Source organism: Heptranchias perlo, chromosome 15 (genome assembly GCF_035084215.1).
Source record: "Heptranchias perlo isolate sHepPer1 chromosome 15, sHepPer1.hap1, whole genome shotgun sequence".
In the NCBI taxonomy this organism is placed as follows: domain Eukaryota; kingdom Metazoa; phylum Chordata; class Chondrichthyes; order Hexanchiformes; family Hexanchidae; genus Heptranchias; species Heptranchias perlo.
Window position 1 is genome coordinate 8,426,815 of NC_090339.1, and position 20,558 is coordinate 8,447,372.

Consider the following 20,558-nt stretch of genomic DNA (forward strand, 5'->3'; position numbering starts at 1 on the left):
CAAGGTCACTGAGCTTTTTGTGCTTCAGGCACACTCCAGACTGCAGCTGGAGACATCAGCCAATCTACAGTGCACAGATATAGCAAGCAGACGACTGACAGCTTGTCTACCAGAGAAAGCAACTTCATGACTTGCCTCACAGACAACCAACAGCATGAAAGGTACTGCATTTTTTGTTTACAAATAGCATAATTCCCCAAAGTCCAAGGTGTTATTGATGACATTCATGTGTCCCTACATGCTCCTGCAAACCATAGCTGGACATTCATAAACCACAAGGACGATCACTCAGTCACTGTGCAGCTCACCTCCCACTAGGTTCATGCTTCTCACGCAGCAGTCGTGATGCCTTTCACTGTAAGGCAGTCCAGGGTACCTCCACATTAGCTCCTGTAGTTCTAGCTATGACACCTCTATACAACCATATACACCAATCGAGAACGGTTACTATGAGGTACATACATTGACTAGTCATCATGGATTGTGCCATTGACATGTTAAAGCAGCACTTTAGTTGCTACAGCCTGGCAGAACACAATTTGTGCTATCCAACACACATGCACAGAGCTCCCCCCCCCCCCCACCCCCGCCCCCCCCCCCCCCCCCCCCACCGGCTTATTTAAGTTTATAACGTCCCCGGGAGATCAAAGGGGCTCCTCGGATCACATTATTTTTTAAAAACAGGTTTGACATTGCATGGGGGTCCTATTCCATGCAGAATCAAACCCAAGCAGTGGCAGGAGCCAATGTCACACTCTGTTCCAGAATCAGGTTGGGAGCCAGCCCTGCAGTTATCCTATCACACTTCTACATCACTGTAAATGAAAAAAGGACATCCAGATAGGCACAACTGCAGCAATCGGGAGCAGGAACCCTGCATGAGTTTCCCTTCCCTAACCCGAGGGGGCGCTAGCTCTAGCTCTAGCTCCCCATCCACTGTTCTGGCTAAGATCAGCTAATAGCACAGACGTGAGCACGAATCTGAGACACTTCCTGGTCTGGCATTCTTGCCTTGCAGTCAGAAGATTGAGAGTTCAAGCCCCACTTTAACTTAGGCCAACACTGCAGTGCATGACTGAAGCAGTGCTGCATGGCGAGAGGCATCATCCTTCAGATGAGGCACTGAAATGAGGTTTTGTCTGCCTGTTCCAGTGGTTCAGACATTAATGATCCCAAAATGATATTAAACCTGGGTGAAGGACGGTAAGTGTGTTTTGGATCACACATGGGTATAATGGTAAAATATTTTTCTCTTTGCCGAAACATATATTCTTCTGATGTGTAGCACACGCTAGGGTCAAGGGTTCAAATGAGATACTTTAGGATTGCCCAGGTTCCTAGTGGTTGCCAAGTTTATGAAATGGGCATCACGTCAGACAATCTTTGTAAATTAATGTCCCCGTTCAGAAAATCTGTTGGCTCATCTGTTGCTTTTCTGCTTAACCCGGAATAGACAGAACACTTTACACACTGGGGAAAAAAAGCACAAAGTATCACATACATATCAAAACTTTTATTTTTGTCAACCTTTGCCACCATTTCCATACAATATTAATGAAAGCTTTGCTGAGCAATTAAAAATTTAGATTAGTAAACGCTAAATCCCAGAACTTAAAACACACCTCAAACTTCTCGGGATTTTCCACTTTGAGGAAACCTGTGGTGAACCAAAGCACCTCCAAGGTCCTACTTTTCCAACACGTTTAATTGTGATGCAGTTCTCTAAACACAAGAACTTTGGCACTTTTCTGCATAAAATGATTGCATAATATTTTAAATAAAATGTATCGATCTCTTATGCGGCTTTTATTTTTTATGTTTAAAAAAAGCAATTTTAAAAAGATATCAAGATACATAGCAAAATGATTCATAATTATTTGGACTATGGAATGTACTGAAGCCTATATCTGGAATGGACAGTTAGAAGGGCTATGTAATCTTTACCAAAAATAAAATACACACAGGAAATGCTTCAACTACACAGTATGTCAGCCAGCATCGTTAAAGAGAAAAAAGTGAATGTTTTGGGTCTGCAGCCTTCACTGGAACTTCAAAAAAAATGTAATCTTTATACTGCAAATTATGTTGAGTCACTGAAAAGTAGCAATGGTGGGCTCGAATCTATACAGTGAACGGTATACACACATCATGGAAAAATAATCACAAGTTAATTATGTGGAATGCAACAAAGAGCCACAGCAGTGATTGTCAATATCTCAAAGTGAGATCTTTAATTTTTGTTCAAAAATTAGCAACACCCAATAAACCTTATTACAACACCAATTACCTCAAAACCAGTCTAAAGCCACTATGAAAAGAAAGCCCAGCATAATCTATGTCCGACCACAATAGATGACCAGTACTCTAATTGAGGGGGAAAAACTTGATGGTGCTGATATAACGTAGTATGTTGGCATCTTCCGTGTTTATATATGAATGTATTTCATTGTGTACCTTGCTAAATTAATGGATTACCACTTCGAGAAAATAATATATGCAATCCTCTTCTCCCCAAGCACCTTGTTCTAGTCTTGGAAAGCCAAAAAACAAAACTAGTTCTGCCAACAGCATATTTCAACCTGGAAATATCTGAAAGGCCAATCATTTGCTTGTGGTGACATTTATCTCAATAATTCAGCATCATTTTTACACTCTCTTCATTCCTCTGCCCATCAAACAGGCAAAAACGGTCATAACCATCTTAGACTTCACTTCAACCAGGTCCTCTGGAAGGGCGTATACACGAGTTCCAATTTTTCTAGCCATTGACACAGCGTATCTGTTGAGAAAGGCAACACATCACACCATTGTTCAGTTTTCATCTGCATCACTCATCACATTTAAACGCAACTCTGTTCCATTTTCCAACTAACACAAAAGTACATAATGGTTTGCATTTAAGCTACTTTGTAAAGATCACGTGAATTCAAAGTGCAGAAACTGCATGTAAAAACAATATAATAATGATGCGCAGTGCCAGTTTTTTATAAATGATCCGTACGCGCCTAGATTGTAAAGATGTTTATATGATGGTTTTCTTTCAGTAATGCACACACGTACTCAATGATTTACAACAAAAATCTAATTTACTATCAAATACATCCATGATTGACTTTCTACACAAGAATACAGGAGAAACGCAGTCACAAAGTAGCAATAAAGTTCAGGCAACATACTTGGCATTATCTTGCTTATCCTCATCGGAAAGGACCCCCGTCTTCACCAGTTCATAGTTAATAGAGTTAGGTTGAATGGCATCAATCAAATCCAGTACAGGCAAACTTGAACTTAAGTTCTTGTCCTGTGTAAAGTAATTTTGTATTAGGTTATGAATTATTGCAGTCACTGTACATTTGCTGCTATATTCATAATTTTTCCCTTCTGCCTCTTTGAAGAAGCACCTTATGACATTTTTGTACCTTAGAGGTACTATATAAATGCAAGTCTGTTTTGTAGTTATATACAGCAAGAAAAAAAGACTTGCATTTATATACCTTTCACATCTCAGGACATCCCAAAGCTCTTTGCAGCTAATGAACCAACTTTTGAAATGCAGTCACTGTTGTTGTGTTGGCAAATGCAGTAACCAGTTTTCACACAGCAAGTTCTGGTACACTGTAAATAAGTTAAATCCCATGATAATCTGTTCTGATGCTGCTGGTTGAAAGATAAATCTTGCCAGGACACCAGAAGAACTTTTTGCTCTTTTTCAAAAAAGTGTAATGGGATCCTTTACATCCACCTCAAAGGGCAGACAGGGCTACAGTTTAACATCTCATCCAAAAGATGGCATCTCCAACAATGCAGCACTCCCTCAGTTGGTGCAATGAAGTGTTAGCCTAGGTTATGTGCTCAAGTCCTGGAGGGAGGCTTGAACCCACGACCATGTGACTAAGAAGTGAGAGAATGCGATCAATGAGCAAAGCCGATACTGGGAGAAGATAAAGCACTGGGCATTGTAATAAGGTAGACCTCCCACTTAGGTAATGATAAAAAGGATTAAAACATCTACTCCATGGGATATATTTACACTTTTGTTGTTTTTCTCCTCCATTTGGAGACCCACTATTTTGGGATCCCCTCTCAGCTATTCATCACTATCTTCTTATAGTAACATACAGACCGCTCCTCACGGCTTCAGCAGGTCACTCTGCCCTCCCAGCTGAAACCTGACATCCTCCTTGCACAGCATATTCCAAAAGCCTATTTCAGAATCCACCTCTGTACAATACCTCATCATCTAGATGCCAGCCTAATTTAGTAACCTTTTTGTGTCCATCTTGACTTCTTCCAATCAGAGTAATGCGTCTTTTCACCTCTTTCACGCATGTCTGGTGAAGTAGCTGCAATTTTTCCAGATACGTGAACTCATCCGTCACTTCAGTTTCCTCATCCTCAGTGCCCAGAGTCTTTCTTCAGATGAGACATTAAAGCAAGGCCCCATCCCCATGAAGAGCAAGGAGCTCTTCCAATGTCCGATCCAACACTTATCAACCAACATCACCAAAAACAGATGAAATCATCACATCTCTCTACTGTTTGTGGGTCTGTTGTGTGCAACTTTACTGCCATGTTTATGAACGTGTTGCAGTTCAAAGCAATGCGTTGTACTTCTAGTGCTTCGATGTGTCTGAGAGACATGTTACACTGCTATATATATGCGCACGTCTTTCTTGGTGTCCTTTTACTGGGAAGCAGAGGACGATATACCACTTTTTAAAAAATCATCTAGTCCCTTACCCAACCAAGGATCCAGCAAGAATACTACCATTCACGTCTTTTAATATGTTCTGGCCTACTCTTACATGTTTAAGATCAACAATTTGATTTTACAAAGATTTTGATGACAGTCTGTGTGTGTTACATGGCCGAAGAAATAATGCCCTCAGATGGTAATGGAACAGGTCCTCAATGCGAAGGCCAATGCTAAGATCACAAGATAGTTAGGGATGAGGAAGTCCATTTGGCCAGGCCTAATTCGTCAATTTAGAGAGATCCTAAAGTCTCCCCCATTTCAGCATCCAACTGTTTTTTGAAAAGATTCAATCGTAACTTTCATAAGGGAATTGGATAAATACTTGAAGGGAAAAAAGTGGATAAATACTTGAAATGAAAAAAAAAATTATCGGGCTATGGGGAAAGAGCAGGGGAGTGGGAATAATTGGATAGTTCTAACAAAGAGCCAGCACAGGCACGATGAGCCGAATGGCCTACGTTTTCACCTTCCCTACTCTTCCTGGAACTTTATTCTACATTGATCACACTTTGTGAAGAAGAATTTCCAATCAGGCCTAAATTTGCCTTTTACTACTTTGAACCCATGTCCCATTGTCCTACTCACAATTTAATTCAAAGTAATATACAGGATTTACCTTTTCTATTCCCTTAATTATATTATACACCATAGGATCACCTCTCAGGTGCCTCTTCTTCAGGCTGAAAAGCCCAAGTCTCTCCGGTCTTTCTTTGTAACTCAGAACTTCAACACTAGAGATCAGGCTCTTCTCTGCACTGCATCTAGCACTTGAATGTCTCCCTTGTATGTCAGCCGATCAGAAGAGGATGCAGTACTCAAGTTGATGAAGTTGATAAAGGGGAACCAGTTGATGTAGTATATTTGGACTTTCAAAAGGCATTTGATAAGGTGCCACACAAAAGATTGTTACACAAGATGGGGTTGGGGGTAATATATTAGCGTGGATGGAGGATTGGTTAATGGACAGAAAACAGAGAGTAGGAATAACGGGTCATTTTCGGGTTGGCAGGCTGTAATTAGTGAGGTGCCGCAACGATCAGTGCTTTGGCCTCAGCTATTTACAATCTATATTAATGACTTAGATAAAGGGACAGAGTGTAATGTATCCACGTTTGCTGACGATGTAAAGCTAGGTAGGAAAGTAAGCTATGAGGAGGACACAAAGAGTCTGCAAAGGGATATAGACAGGGTAAGTGAGTGGGCAAGAAGTGGCCTTCATTGCAAGAGGATTTGAGTACAGGAGCAAGGATGTCTTAACTGCAGTTATACATGGCCTTGGTGAGATCACATCTGGAGTATTGTGTGCAGTTTTGCTTTCCTTACCTTAGAAAGGATATACTTGCCAGAGGGAGTGCAGCGAAGGTTCACCAGACTGATTCTTGGGATGGTAGGACTGTCGAATGAGGAGAGATTGGGTTGACTCGGCGTGTATTCACTCACGGTTAGAAGAATGAGAGGGAATCTCATTGAAACATATAAAATTCGGACAGGGCTAAACAGACTGGATGCAGGGAGGTGGTTTCTCTTGGCTGGCGGGTCCAGAACGAGGGGTCACAGTCTCAGGGTACAGGGTAGGACTTTTAGGACTGAGATGAGGAGAAATTTCTTCACTCAGCGTGTGGTGAACCTGTGGAATTCTCTACCGCAGAAGGCTGTGGAAGCCAAGTCACCGAATATATTTAAGAAGGAGCTCGATAGATTTCTAGACACAAAAGGCATCAAGAGGTATGGGGAGAGAGCAGGAATATGGTACTGAGATACAGGATCAGCCATGATCATATTGAATGGCGGAGCAGGCTCGAAGGGCCGAATGGCCTACTCCTGCTCCTATTTTCTATATTTAAGTTGGCAGATGGAGTATAATGTGGGGAAATGTGAGGTTATTCACTTTGGTAGGAAGAATAGAAAAACAGAATATTTTTTAAATGGTGAGAAACTATTAAATGTTGGCGCTCAGAGAGATTTGGGTGTCCTTGTACACGAAGCACAGAAAGTTAACATGCAGATACAGAAGAAATTAGGAAGGCAAATGGTACGTGGGCCTTTGTTACAAGGGGGTTGGAGTACAAAAGTAAGGAAGTCTTGCTGCAATTGTACAGGACTTTGGTGAGACTACATCTGGAGTATTGTGTACAGTTTTGGTCTCCTTACATGCCTTAGAAGCGGTGCAACGAAGGTTCACTAGATTGATTCCTGGGATAAGAGGGTTGTCCTACTAGGAGAGATTGAGTAGAATGGGCCAATACTCTGTGGGGTTTAGAAGAATGAGAGGTGATCTCATTGGAATATATAAGATTCTGAGATGGCTTGACAGGGTAGATGCTGAGAGGTTGTTTCCCCTGGCTGGAGAGTCTAGAACTAGGGGGCATAGTTTCAGGATGAGAGGTCGGACTTTTAGGACTGAGATGAGGAGAAATGTCATCATTTAGAGGGTCATGAATCTTTGGAATTCTCTACTCCAGAGGGCTGTGGATGCTCAGTCGTTGAGTATATTCAAGGCTGAGATCGATAGATTTTTGGACTCTAAGGGAGTCAAGGGATATGGGTAATTGGGTGGGAAAGTGGAATTGATGTCAAAGATCAGCCATGATCTTATTGAATGGTGAAGCAGGCTGAAGGGGCCTACTCCTGCTCCTATTTCTTATGTTCTTAGAACGCTATAAAGTTCTGTCATGATTTCTTTTGACTTGCATTCCATTATTTGGGCCTTGTTGATTGCTACTCTGCATTGGTTCAACATACTGAGGTTGGAGTTTACTAAGATGCCTTTGGTCTCTTTCAGCTTCATCCTTGGTAACTCAATATGTTATTGAATGCACGAGTTACTTATTGGGCCAAATATTACTGGAGTGCAGTGTTAAACTTTTTTCTGCACCCTTCAGCTCCAATATAATTGGCTCCATAATTTGCTGGAAGTGTAAACTGATATCAACACAGCAAGGGGACATCTGGGATATTAGTGAATGATGGGACCAACAGTCTATCTCCTTAACCAATGAGATTTAAGGATTGAGAAAGAAACAGGGGAATGATGGAGAAGGAGGGTAAATTAGAGTCAAATCAGGTACAGAAAAAGAAAGAAAGATTGGATTAAGAGAGAAAAAAAAAAGATAGAAAGGAAAAGTAAGAAAACAATTTTAAAATTCATCATTTTAAAAATCTCTAAGAAGAATTTACTACTTGAGACTCGCTGTTTAAATTGTTCCCTTTCTGGGCCAGAGAGGTTGATTGGCATTGCATTAACAATTATCACATCAGTAAATAGGTACGAACGCTGTGAATTAACGTGCAAATCCAACAAGTTGTTAAAAATAACGGGGAAGGTTGAGGGCGAGATGCCATTGGCGGAGGCAAATGGCAGAGTGGCGTAAATCGACCAGCAAGTTATCGAGATTCGCAACTCACGGCATATCTCTTCTTCCCCCGAGCTCGCTGGCCGACTTGCGCAATAATAATGGCTTGCGCCGTGAACTCGCCACTTTCTTCCCCAAGAAAATGTGGCCCATTGTTTTCTGCCGATGTGCAGCACGTCACACTTGGTCTGCATTAAATTTCACCTGCTGTTGTTCTGCCAACTTACATATTTTACTCAACTGTAATCATGAGTTACTACCATTGATTCGACTGCTTCTGCAAACTTTATCACTTAGTTTCTGAACTCGAGGTTGGGAATTTCCTCTGAGTTGTTCCTGCCCCTGCTGTAACTGCTCCGGAAATCCCATTTACACGTATAAACCGAGTTTCCGCCACGCTTCCAGCCAAATTACAGCGACGGAGCAGAAGCAGATCCGCGGAAATTCCCAGCCCAAGTCATTTATGTAAATTAAAAACACTACTGTTCCCAACACCAAACCCTGGGATATTCCACACAGTATTTCCCTCTTCCCAAATCCCTCTCGCGAGTATTCGTTATCTACCCTCCAGCCAACTACTTATCCATTCCCAGGCTGCATTGAGAAACTCCACAGCTTTCAGTTTAATAGCCTTGTGTGGAACTTTGACAAGTGCCTTTTGAAAGTCTAGGTACACATTATGGGACTTTCCACAGTCCACTTGGGCTGTCATTTCCTCAAAAGGAGTTGAGGAGATTGGTCGGGCAGGGTCTTCCCCTTCTGCATCAGTGTTGCCTGTTACTTACTGAGTTGTTGTATAGTTAATTCTCAAGTTTACTCCTCATAAATCGATTCCATTATTTTACATGGAATGGAAGTGAAAATAACAGGTCTATATTTGCCAGTGTCTGATTTCTCCCCCTTTATTGAATATGATCACCAGTTTAGCCGATTACCAATCTATTGGTATCTCCCTCATGTTCATCAACTCCCTCAGTGACCCTCAAACCTCCTCCCTGGTCTCTCCAGCTCTCTGGGACAAATACCTGGGGATCTATTTGTTTTGTGCACTTTTAGCCTATCTAGGATTTTCTTCTCATTTATATCAAAATCATTGATTTAATTTAAGTTATCTTTGTTTAGAGGTGGGGGGTGTTGCTCTCGTCTTCCCCTGTAAATACTTGGAGGAAGTATTCGTTCAGAATGTTTACTATTTGATGTCCATCCTCAGATTCAAAACATTTGCAATTTTTATGGTCATCACCTCCCCTCTAACTACCCTCTTACTGAAAGAATGTTTTAATCTTGAGTTCAAACCTCCACTGCAAAGTTTTTTTCCCCCAAGGTCCCTCTGACCACCCTTTTCTTACATTCAGCCGAGTGAATTCCATCCCCCTTCTACTTGCAGGACTTGTAGAGAGGAGAGGAGGGCGAGGGTGGATTGGGGGAGTGGGGGTGTGGACTGGGGGGTGGGTGGGGGATTGTGGACTGGGGTTGGGGCGGGGGGGGCGGGGGGTGTGGACTGGGGGGGTGTGGGTGGGTGGGGGAGGAAGGAGGGGGACTGTGGACTGGGGTTGGGGGGGGGGTGGAAAAGAGGGGAAGGGGAGAGAAATAGAGAGAGTGAGGATAGAGAGGGGGAGGGGGGGGGGGGAGGAGGAGGAGGGAGAGGTGAGAAGAAACCGAAAGAAAATGAGAACATAAGAGAGACACAAAGACTGTAGCAGTTGCTGACATGTATCATTGTTACTGGTTATTATTAAATATACTATACATGACTGTGTTTAAAGTTTTGTCTGGAAGAAGCTGAAAACCCTGTTATCTGATGCTTACATGATTCTTCACAGACAGCCCACCACATTGACCTAGCCGTCCACCAATTGATGTTAGAAGTCAACTGATAATTTGACTGGAGGAACATTTGTGCATCTCCAGCCGCTCGCTGAGAAGGAATTACCTGTGAGCAAATCACCTACCCACCCTAGGGCATGGGAAGATAGAGCAGTGACCTTTTAAAGAACTGCTTACCTTAAAACTCTGGATGGTAGTTGACTTGCCTGCCTCTCTCAATGTCTTATTCACCCAATTGACAATGATATCATCGTTGACTTTCTGACCATCACCTAGTTCTTCAAGAACATTCAGCGTATACCTATTAATACACAATTGTAACTTTTGAACTGTGAAAATAGTTAACATTTGACTTAAAAGCCTAGACTTCCCAAAGTGTAAGCACGTGACAGGAGCGTGTGACGTAAAAGGAGAGTCCCGAGAGTGAGGGGAGAGCCTGAGAGGCGAGTGCAGTGTAAATCTAAGGCAAGTCATGGCAGCAAAGCTCGCACCCGTGATGTGCTCCTCCTGCACTACGTGGGAAATTATGGACACTACCAGTGTCCCTGGCGTCCACGTGTGCAGGAAGTGTGTCCAGCTGCAGCTACTGACTAACCGCATTTCGGAGCTGGAGCTGCAGGTGGATTCACTGCGGAGCATCCGCAATGCTGAGATTAATCGAGGATAGCACGTTCAGTGAGGTGGTCACACTGCAGGTAAAGATTACGCAGGCAGAAAGGAAATGGGTGACCGCCAGGCAGAGTAAAAGGACTAGGCAGGTAGAGCAGGAGTCCCCTGGAGCCATCTCCCTCTCAAACAGATATACCGCTTTGGATACTGTTGGGGGAGATGGCTTATCAGGAGAAAGCAGCAAGAGCCAAGTTCGTGGCACCATGGGTGGCTCTGCTGCACAGGAGGGGAGGAATAAGAGTGGCAGGGCTATGTTGATAAGGGATTCAATTTTAAGGGGAACAGTTAGGCGTTTCTGTGGCCGCAAACATGACTCCAGGATGGTATGATGCCTCCCTGGTGCTAGGGTCAAGGATGTCATGGAGCGGCTACAGGGCATTCTGGAGGGGGAGGGTGAACAGCCAGTAGTCACGGTCCATATCGGTACCAACGACATGTAAAAAAAAGGGATGAGGTCCTGCAAGGTGAATTTAAGGAGTTAGGAGATAAATTAAAAAGCAGGACTTCAAAGGTGGTGATGTCAGGATTACTACCAGTGCCACGTGCTAGTGAGTATAGGAACAGGAGAATAGACCTGATGAATGCGTAGCTGCAGGGATGGTGTTGGAGGGAGGGATTCAAATTGCTGGGACATTGGGACTGGTTCTGGGGAAGGTGGGACTTGTACAAGCGGGACAGGTTACACCCGAGCAGGACCAGGACCGATGTCCTCGCAGGGGTGTTTGCTAGTGCTGTTGGGGAAGGTTTAAACTAGAATGGCAGAGGGATGGGAACCTGAGCAGGGAGACAGAGGAGGGAGAAACAAGGATAGAAACAAAAGACAGAAAGGGAAGAAGCAATAGTGGAAGGCAGAGGAAACAAGGGCGAGAAACAAATTGGGCCATAGTGCAAAATAAAACTAAGATGACTAGCAATCTTAAAAAGACAAGTCTAAAGGCATTGTGTCTTAATGTGCGGAGCATTCACAATAAGGTAGATGAATTAACAGCGCAGATAGATATTAAAGGTTATGATTATAGTAACGATTACGGAGACATGGCTGCAGGGTGACCAAGGATGGGAACTGAACATCCAGAGGTATTCAATATTTAGGAAGGACAGGCAAAAAGGGAAAGGAGGTGGGGTAGCGTTGTTAGTAAAGGAGGAAATCAATGCAATAGTGAGGAAGGATATTGGCTTGGAAAATCACAATGTGGAATCTGTATGGGTCAAGCTAAGAAACACCAAGGGGCAGAAAATGTTGGCAGGGGTTGTCTATAGGCCCCCCAAACAGTAGTGGAGATGTAGGGGAGGCAATTAAACAGGAAATTAGAGATGTATGCAAGAAGGCTACAACTATAATCATGGGAGACTTTAATCTACATATAGATTGGTCAAACCAAATTAGCAATAATACTGTGGGGGAGGAATTCCTGGAGTTTGTATGTGATGGTTTTCTAGACCAATACGTTGAGGAACCAACTAGAGAACAGGCGATCCTAGACTGGGTATTATGCAATGAGAAAGGCTTAATTAACAATCTTGTTGTGCGGGGTCCCTTAGGGAAGAGCGACCATAACATGATAGAATTCCTTATTAAGATGTAGATTGAAGTAGTTGAATCCAAAACTCGGGTCCTGAATCTAAATAAAGGAAATTATGAAAGTATGAGGTGCAAGTTGGCTATGATAGATTGAGGAACTTTACTAAAAGGGATGACGGTGGATAGGCAATGGCTAATATTTAAAGAACGTGTGCAGGAATTACAACAATTATTCATTCCTGTCTGGCGCAAAAATAAAGCAGGAAAGGTGGCTCAACTGTGGCTTACAAAAGAAATTAGGGATAGTGTTAAATCCAAAGAGGAGACATAAAAATGCCAGAAAAAGCAGCAAGCCTGAGGATTGGGAGCAGTTTAGAATTCAGCAAAGGAGGACAGAGAGATTGATTAAGAGGGGAAAATAGAATGAGAGTAAAAGCAGGACCATAGCAGGGAACATAAAAACTGATTGTAAAAGCTTCTATAAATGTCAAGAGAAAAAGATTAGTGAAGACAAATGTCGGTCCCTTACAGTCAGAAATGGGGGAAATTATAATGGGGACCAAAGAAATGGCAGAACAATTAAACAAAGGAGGACACAAATAACCTCCCAGAAATGTTAGGAAACCAAGGGTCTAGTGAGAGGGAGGAACTGAAGGAAACCAGTATTAGTTAAAAAAAAGTGCTAGGGAAATTAATGGGGCGAAAGGCTGACAAATCCCCAGGGCCTGATAATCTACATCCCAGAGTACTAAAGGAAGTGGCCCTGGAAATAGTGGATGCATTGGTGATCATCTTCCAAAATTCTATAGAATCTGGAACAGTTCCTACAGATTGGAGGGTGGCAAATGTAACCCCACTATTTAAAAAAGGGAGAGAAAAAACAGGGAATTACAGACCAGTTAGCCGAACATCAGTAGTGGGGAAAATGCTAGAGATTATAAAACACTTGGAAGGCATTAACGGGATTGGACAAAGTCAGCATGGGTTTATGAAAGGGAAATCATGCTTATCAAATCTACTGGAGTTTTTTGAGGATGTAACTAGTAGAATAGATAAGGGAGAACCAGTGGATGTGGTGTACTTGGATTTTCAGAAGGCTTTTGATAAGGTCCCACACAAGACGTTAGTGTGCAAAATTAAAGCACATGGGATTGGGGGGAATATACTGGCATGGATTGAGAACTGGTTGACAGACAGGAAACAGAGAGTAGGAATAAACGGGTCTTTTTCCGGGTGGCAGGCAGTGACTAGTGGGGTACCGCAGGGAGCAGTGCTTGGGCTCCAGCTATTCACAATATATATCAATGATTTGGATGAGGGAACTAAATGTAACATTTCCAAGTTTGCAGACGACACTAAGCCGGGGTGGAATGTGAGCTGTGAGGAGGATGCAAAGAGGCTCCAATGTGATTTAGATAAGTTGGGTGAGTGGGCAAGAACATGGCAGATGCAGTATAATGTGGATAAATGTGAGGTCATCCACCTTGGTTGTAAAAACAGAAAGGCAGATTATCTGAATGGTGATAGATTGGGAAAAGGGGAGGTACAACGAGACCTGGGTGTCCTTGTACACCAGTCGCTGAAAGCAAGCATTCAGGTGCAACAAGCAGTTAGGAAGGCGAATGGTATGTTGGCCTTCATTGCAAGAGGATTAGAGTACAGGAGCAGGGATGTCTTACTGCAGTTATACAGGGCCTTGGTGAGACCATATCTGGAGTATTGTGTGCAGTTCTGGTCTCCTTATCTGAGGAAGGATGTCCTTGCCATGGAGGGAATACAACAAAGGTTTACCAGACTGATTCCTGGGATGGCAGGACTGATGTATGAGGAGAGGTTGGGTCGACTAGGCCTATATTCACTGGAGTTTAGAAGAACGAGAGGTGATCTCATCGAAACACATAAAATTCTAACAGGACTAGACGCAGGGAGGACGTTCCCGATGGCTGGGGAGTCCAGAACCAGGGGTCACAGTCTCAGGATACAGGGTATGCCATTTAGAACCGAGATGAGGAGAAATTTCTTCACTCAGAGGGTGGTGAACTGTTGGAATTCTCTTCCACAGAAGGCAGTGGAGGCCAAGTCATTAGATGTATTCAAGAAGGAGATAGATATATTTCTTAATGCTAAAGGAATCAAGGGATATGGGGAAAAAGCAGGAACAGGGTACTGAGTTAGACGATCAGCCATGATCATTCTGAATGGTGGAGCAGGCCCGAAGGGCCGAATGGCCTACTCTTACTCCTATTTTCTATGTTTCCATGTAATTGACATTGTTTTAACACAGACAGTAACTTATTCGTTTTAAATGAGTTAGCGCGGGTGTTGAAGTAATGCAGACTTGGAAATCAAGGCGACAACATATTTAAATGCAAGGTCACAATAATGCCATCCATATCTTGCTCACATATTTACAAATCACAGTGAAGTTATAATGTAATAATAGGTATGTCATTGAAAGCCCTTTCAACAGCATTTTGTAACAATGCTAGTACCTTCTCATCAACTGCCAGACCAAGGCTAAAGTTAGTGTTGAGTTTCCATCGTTCAGATCTTTTCCATCAATGCCCACTAGAGAAAACTTTGCTCGATTCTTTCCCAAGTCAACTGCATAATTGCAATTTTCCAGCTAAATAAAAAGAAGATGTTTTTAGAATAATAAAGCCAGATAAGTTTGTTGAATGGCCTTCTATGCCCTTAGGGCAGGAACCAACCTACCTTTTTCATGTTAGCACCTAGTTTGGGATATGGTGGCTTGTTCACTTTGTTCCAGTCAACTGAGACCTTGATTTTTTCATACAGCTGTAATATCACGAGAGCGTCTACCAAGTCACTGTAACATGCACAAAATTCAAAAAAATTTCAAAAAATCCTGAACAAGCCTAAAAGCCATACAGAGCTGCAGCATTCTTCACAGACTCTGTGCGAAAAGTTCAGACGTAACCAAATCTGTTACCCAACCTCATTGAGGAATCACACTTAGAAACTTAATGCTAAATATTCTTGTTTTTTGTGTTGAAACAGATTTCCCATTAACACGGCCCTGCAGAAAGGTTCATTAGCATTAGTAGATAGATTTGATATTAAAGAAAAAGTTTTGGTTTTCAACTCTGTCCGTATTGAGCTTCCCATATAATGCGAATTACATATTCACTGTAAAGACATTATTACACAAGTACAGGTTTGAAACTGGAGCCTGTTTAGAGTGCCACGAGGCCAATGGACTGGAGCTATACTGCTGGCTGTGCATCACTCTTTGGCCAGTGGGAAAACAAGAGCATGGCACACATGCATGCCTAGAGAGCCACTCAACCATTCCTGAAGGTTGGTTAAATTTTAACATCAAAAGGTCAATGAGTCAGTCAATTCTGCTAACATTATAAAGCTGAAAAATGAAGCTTAATAAAAGGTCCCAGGTGATCTGCTGGGATTTTTTTTTTTAAAAAAGGTTGCTTTGTAACAGTTGTAGATACACTTCAGTTGGTCCAAAGCTGCCACTACACTTGGCTTAGTTTAAACTGGAAGACCTCTGAGCCACGCTACCTTTCAGGGGACTAATGGCCTGAATTACATTACCGATCATGCATCAATACACCACACATTCAGGACACTTAGCATCTGAACTACATTAACCATTATACATCAATACAGCTTTGCTTCAGCACAACACTGGCTAGCATAACCGTCCTATTAATGGGATTAAACTTTGCTAACGAGGACAGCACATTGAACCTTAGGTGAGATTGCATGGGCTTTCCCAAAGCTAGTTTTTGAAATGCACCTCGAATTAATGCTCATGTTTCAGGCAGTCTAATCACGGATTAATCCAGGTGTTACTGTGTTAGGTTGAGAGGAAACGTAGCACTGTATTTTTTAAGAAGTGACTCCAAAACAGATAGGTTTTCCTTCATTGCAGTATCAGCTTGTCTACTGCAATGCAAAAAAAGGTCCTTCTAACTGAAAATTGAGGTATGAGAGTCACACATCAGGTGACACACATGGTTACACAGCAAATCTCTATCACACTTCTTTAAATAAAAATCAGAAGTCCCTGCTGTATTTTTTCTGACCTTAGGAAGAAGCTAGGCATTGATGAGCACCTGCTGATCCACAGAAATATACCCCCAGGAGTATGAAATTCACCTCTAATTGACCTGAGCAGTCCAAAAGCAATTTGTGTCTGATTGACCTCCACTGAGAGGTGATCCCCAGGGAAGGGTTGGGGGCAGAGGACTCTGAATGGCCAGCAGCAGCCCAGATTTTGTTTGCATTCTTACTCCTCCTGGCTCCACTGAAAAAATTAGTTTATTTCCTGGGCCGTTTTCTAAGCGGCCTCTAGCAGACCCTTCAAGGACTGCTGGTTAGGCCACTCACCATCTGCTGCAAATGGGCGAAGCGTGCATGGTGCTTGCTCCACCCATTTGTACCTTAAAATGGCAATCAGGGTCCTATGTACGTCGCAAGACTCAGATTTACATAATTTAATGAGGCTCCTGCCCAATTCAGGTGGGCATCTAGCCCACCCTCAAAAAGGCCCTGGGCAAAATGGCAGCATGTGGAGTCGGAGCTGGAAAAGGGTGGCAACTGCATCACTCCGATTTTAGGATCACGACCACCCTGTTCCCACCTGGCGGAAAGAGTTAAAATTGGCCCCAGTGTCTCCAGTATTAACAGTCGTAATTGGTAGTTGAGCCCAACCATTAAACCAAAACTACATTAGTTATCTTTCCAGTATTTGCACAACAATTGAGTGAAAGCGTTTCCATTCACCTATATAGATGGTTCACTTGTGGATTCACACCTTGTGAGTTCATCCAGTTGCGGAAGGTTCTTTCTTCACGAGTTTCACCTAAAGTGCAAAAAGATGTAAACTTGCTAAAGAAAAATGTCGCAGAGAAATTTATATTTCCATTTGAACAAAACTTAGTATGTAAAGGTAAGATTTCCTCCCCCCAATTTGTGGAAATTCTAGTAAAATTGTAAATTGAAAAATTACAATGGAACCCTCCATCTTCTTACTAAACTAGTAGACCTCACATGGCATTGCTCATCGGTAGTCTGGCAGCACAGTCATACTGTTCATCTGCTAAAATGGAATTATTCATTTAAGGCCACTCCTTGTGCATTTACTGTGTGGAAATGGCCTAAATAAGCAAATCCAGGTCATGGTAGCTACTCCTAAACCCTTGTGGGCAATTAGAGGATAGTAGCAAATTTCTGGCTCCATGTAAGATTGACCCAGCAAGTAATGCCTGGGGTTCCCATTTTTTTAAAAAAAGTGTTTTGCATTTATAACTTAGTTGGACATTTTACAGAACATTGAGTGCACACCAGATGCAAAACTTTTAGATAAGTAGATAACTTGAGAGAAGAACAAATTCCGATCAACATGTTCACTGGTCAATTCTCTTGCCTCCTATATATTAGACACCTCAATACCACAGCTGATTTCTCAACTGTTCATATACACTTAGACCATCGACAATTCTCCACAACCTAGCTGATAAGATTTTTTTTTCGTTCCTGGGATGTGGGCAGTGCCAAGACGACTACATTTCATTGCCCATCCCCATTTGTTCTGAGAAGGTAATGGCGGGCTGCCTTCTTGAACTGCTGTAATCCTCAAGTGTTCTTACAATCATGTTAGCTAAGGAATTCAAGGATTTTGACTCAGCGACAATGAAACAGCAGCAATATAAAAGCGAATGCAATTCGAAGGTGATGACATTCAGTGGTCGAGGTCACAAAGCCTGGAGATGCTATCAAAGTACGGTTGACAAGTTGCTGCAATGCATCCTGTGGATAGTACATACTGCAGCTACAGTATACTGGTAGTGCAGGGAGTTGATGCTGAGCCCAGTACCAGTGTACCACTCAAGCAGACTGTTCTTTCCTTGGCGGTGTCAAGCTTCTCAAGTGTTGCAGCTCCACCCATCCCTTAGTCTTATAGAGGGTGAAGAGGCTTTAAGGGGTCAGGACGTGAGCCAATTGTAATAGGCTGTGTGTTGCTCTTATCATAGTATGGGTACAGCAACAGAAGGAGGCCATTCAGCCCATCATGCCTGCGTCGGCTCTTTAATTGGATAGCTCTTTCAATCTCATTCCCCTGCTCTTTCTCCATAGCCCTGTAAATTTTTTCCCCTTCAAGTATTTATCCAATTCCCTTTTGAAAGTTATGATTGAATCTGTTTCCACCATCCTTTCAAGCAGTGCATTCCAGATTATTACAACTCGCTGCATTAAAAAAAATGTTTCCTCATGTCGCCTCTGGCTCTTTTGTCGATCACTTTAAATCTGTCCCCTCTGGTTAGCAATCCTTCTGCCACTGGAAACAGTTTCTCCTTATTCACTATCAAAACTATTCATGATTTTGAACACCTCTATCACATCTCCTCTTAACCTTCTCTGCTCTAAGGAGAGCAACCCCAGATTCTCCAGTCTCTCCATTTAACTGAAGTCCCTAATCCCTGGTACCATTCTATTAAATCTCTTCTGCACTCTCTATAAGGCCTTGACATCCTTCCTAAAGTACAGTGCCCAGAAATGAGAACAATACTCCAGCTAAGGCCTAACCAGTGCTTTATAAAGGTTTAGCATAACTTCCTTGCTTTTGTACTCTATGCCTCTATTAATAAAGCCAAGGATCCCATATGCTTTTTTTTAAAAAAAGCAACCTTCTCAACTTGTCCTGTCATCTTCAAAGATTTGTGTATGTACACCCCCCAGGTCCCCTCTGTTCCTGCACTCCCCTTAAAATTTTACCATTTAGTTCATATTGCCTCTCCTCATTCTTCCTACCAAAATGTATCACTTCACACTTCTCTGTGTTAAATTTAATCTGCCATGTGTCTGCCCATTTCACCAGTCTGTCTGTGTCCTCCTGAAGTCTGTTACTATCCTCCACATTGTTTACTACATTCCCAAATTTCATGTTATCTGCAAACTTTGAAATTATACCATGTATACCTAAGTCCAGGTCATTAAAATACATCAAAAAGAGTGGTGGTCCTAATATTGACCCCTGGGGAACACCACTGTATACTTCCCTCCAGTCTGAAAGACAACATTCACCACGACTCTCTGCCAATTTTGTATCCACGCTGCCTTGTTGGAGATGATCAATGCCTGGCACTTCCATAGCGCAAACGTTACATGCCATTTTTCAACCCAAGCCTGGATGTTGTCCAGGTCCTGCTGTAGGCTAGCATGGGCTGCTTCATTAACAGAGAAATTGTGAGTAGAGCTGAATGCTGTCAAATTGTCACCAAACAGCCCCACTCCTGACCTTATGATGGAGGGAAGCTTATTAATGAAACGTCTGAAGATGGCTGGGCTGAGGACATTTCCCTGAGGAAGTCATGCAGCGATGTCCTGGGGCTGCAATGACTGGCCTCCCACAGCTACGACCATTTTCCTTTGTGTCAGTTACGATCCACAGGAGGGTTTTCCTATTAACCTTAGTTTTACTAAAGCTCCTTGATGTCACGTTCAGTTGAATGATGCCTTGACGTCAAGGCAGTCAATTTCACCTCTACCTCCAGCTTTCAGCTCTTGTGTTCATGTTTGGATAAAGGCTGTGGCTTGTTGATTTGTGAATGTGACTTGGTTTATTGTTCCTGCCTTTGAGGAAGCAGCTGCTACTGCTCCAAGGATCTCCCAACAATATAGTAAGAGACTGGTAACTTGCTTTGAACCTTCTGACGTGAAACCAGAGGAATAATATTAACCTAACTCGCCCGATGGGAAACTGAGAGGATCGGAATCGGCTGCCCATTTACATCTTGCCCGATTTTATTGCCCACTGATTTCAATGGAAAGTAAAATAGGATGGGATGCAAAACAGATGGCTTATCCGATCCTGTCCATTTCCGCTGGGCCGGTTAGATTAAAATTACCCCCCAATCCTACCATTTTTGAGGCACTGTGTCACTGGGGCAACTAATTAACTAAGTTGTGACTCAACTGCATTAAATTACCCTGTGGAATAATCAAAATTCACAAACATTTTGTATAAAAAAAAGCTTAAGCTCCAGAGGTCTTTTCACAGAGGTCAACATTGGGTTCAAAGTCATTTTCCAGAAATGCACAAGATTCATCTTTGTAGTTTTACCTTCCAGCAGACTCCAATCAATATCTTGATTTACAGGCTTCTGTAGTGCTGGATACTTGTTGAACAGATTAGCTACAAAGGCTAAGTTCAGTTTAGGGTTCCCATTGACAACATCTGCTGGGGTAACAAACTGTCTGCAGCCCAGTCTGTCTGCCTCCTGCAACATGTACTCAGCTCGCTTCAGGTCATCTTTCTCCTACAAGAATCAAAACAACAAAGTAAGTGATAATAGAGTGAGCCTACCGCTCATTAGTATTCATTGTCATTTATTAGGGCCACCGTCAACATTTATATTTTTCAAACTATCAGATCTCTTGTGCTGTT

General features: G+C 42.6%; 1 protein-coding gene across 1 annotated transcript in view; it reads right to left on the minus strand.

The window, feature by feature from the left end:
• Window positions 1-1,498: 1,498 nt before the first annotated feature.
• pls3 (plastin 3 (T isoform)) overlaps window positions 1,499-20,558 on the minus strand; it is a 108,586-nt gene continuing 89,526 nt past the window's right edge. The window contains exons 10-16 of the mRNA XM_067996817.1: window positions 20,235-20,430; window positions 16,895-16,973; window positions 14,843-14,957; window positions 14,620-14,753; window positions 10,114-10,237; window positions 3,177-3,301; window positions 1,499-2,779 (exon numbers count right to left, since the gene is read on the minus strand). Of these exons, the coding sequence (XP_067852918.1) occupies window positions 2,647-2,779; window positions 3,177-3,301; window positions 10,114-10,237; window positions 14,620-14,753; window positions 14,843-14,957; window positions 16,895-16,973; window positions 20,235-20,430 (906 nt within the window). The 3' untranslated portion in view covers window positions 1,499-2,646. The remainder of the gene's footprint in view (window positions 2,780-3,176; window positions 3,302-10,113; window positions 10,238-14,619; window positions 14,754-14,842; window positions 14,958-16,894; window positions 16,974-20,234; window positions 20,431-20,558) is intronic.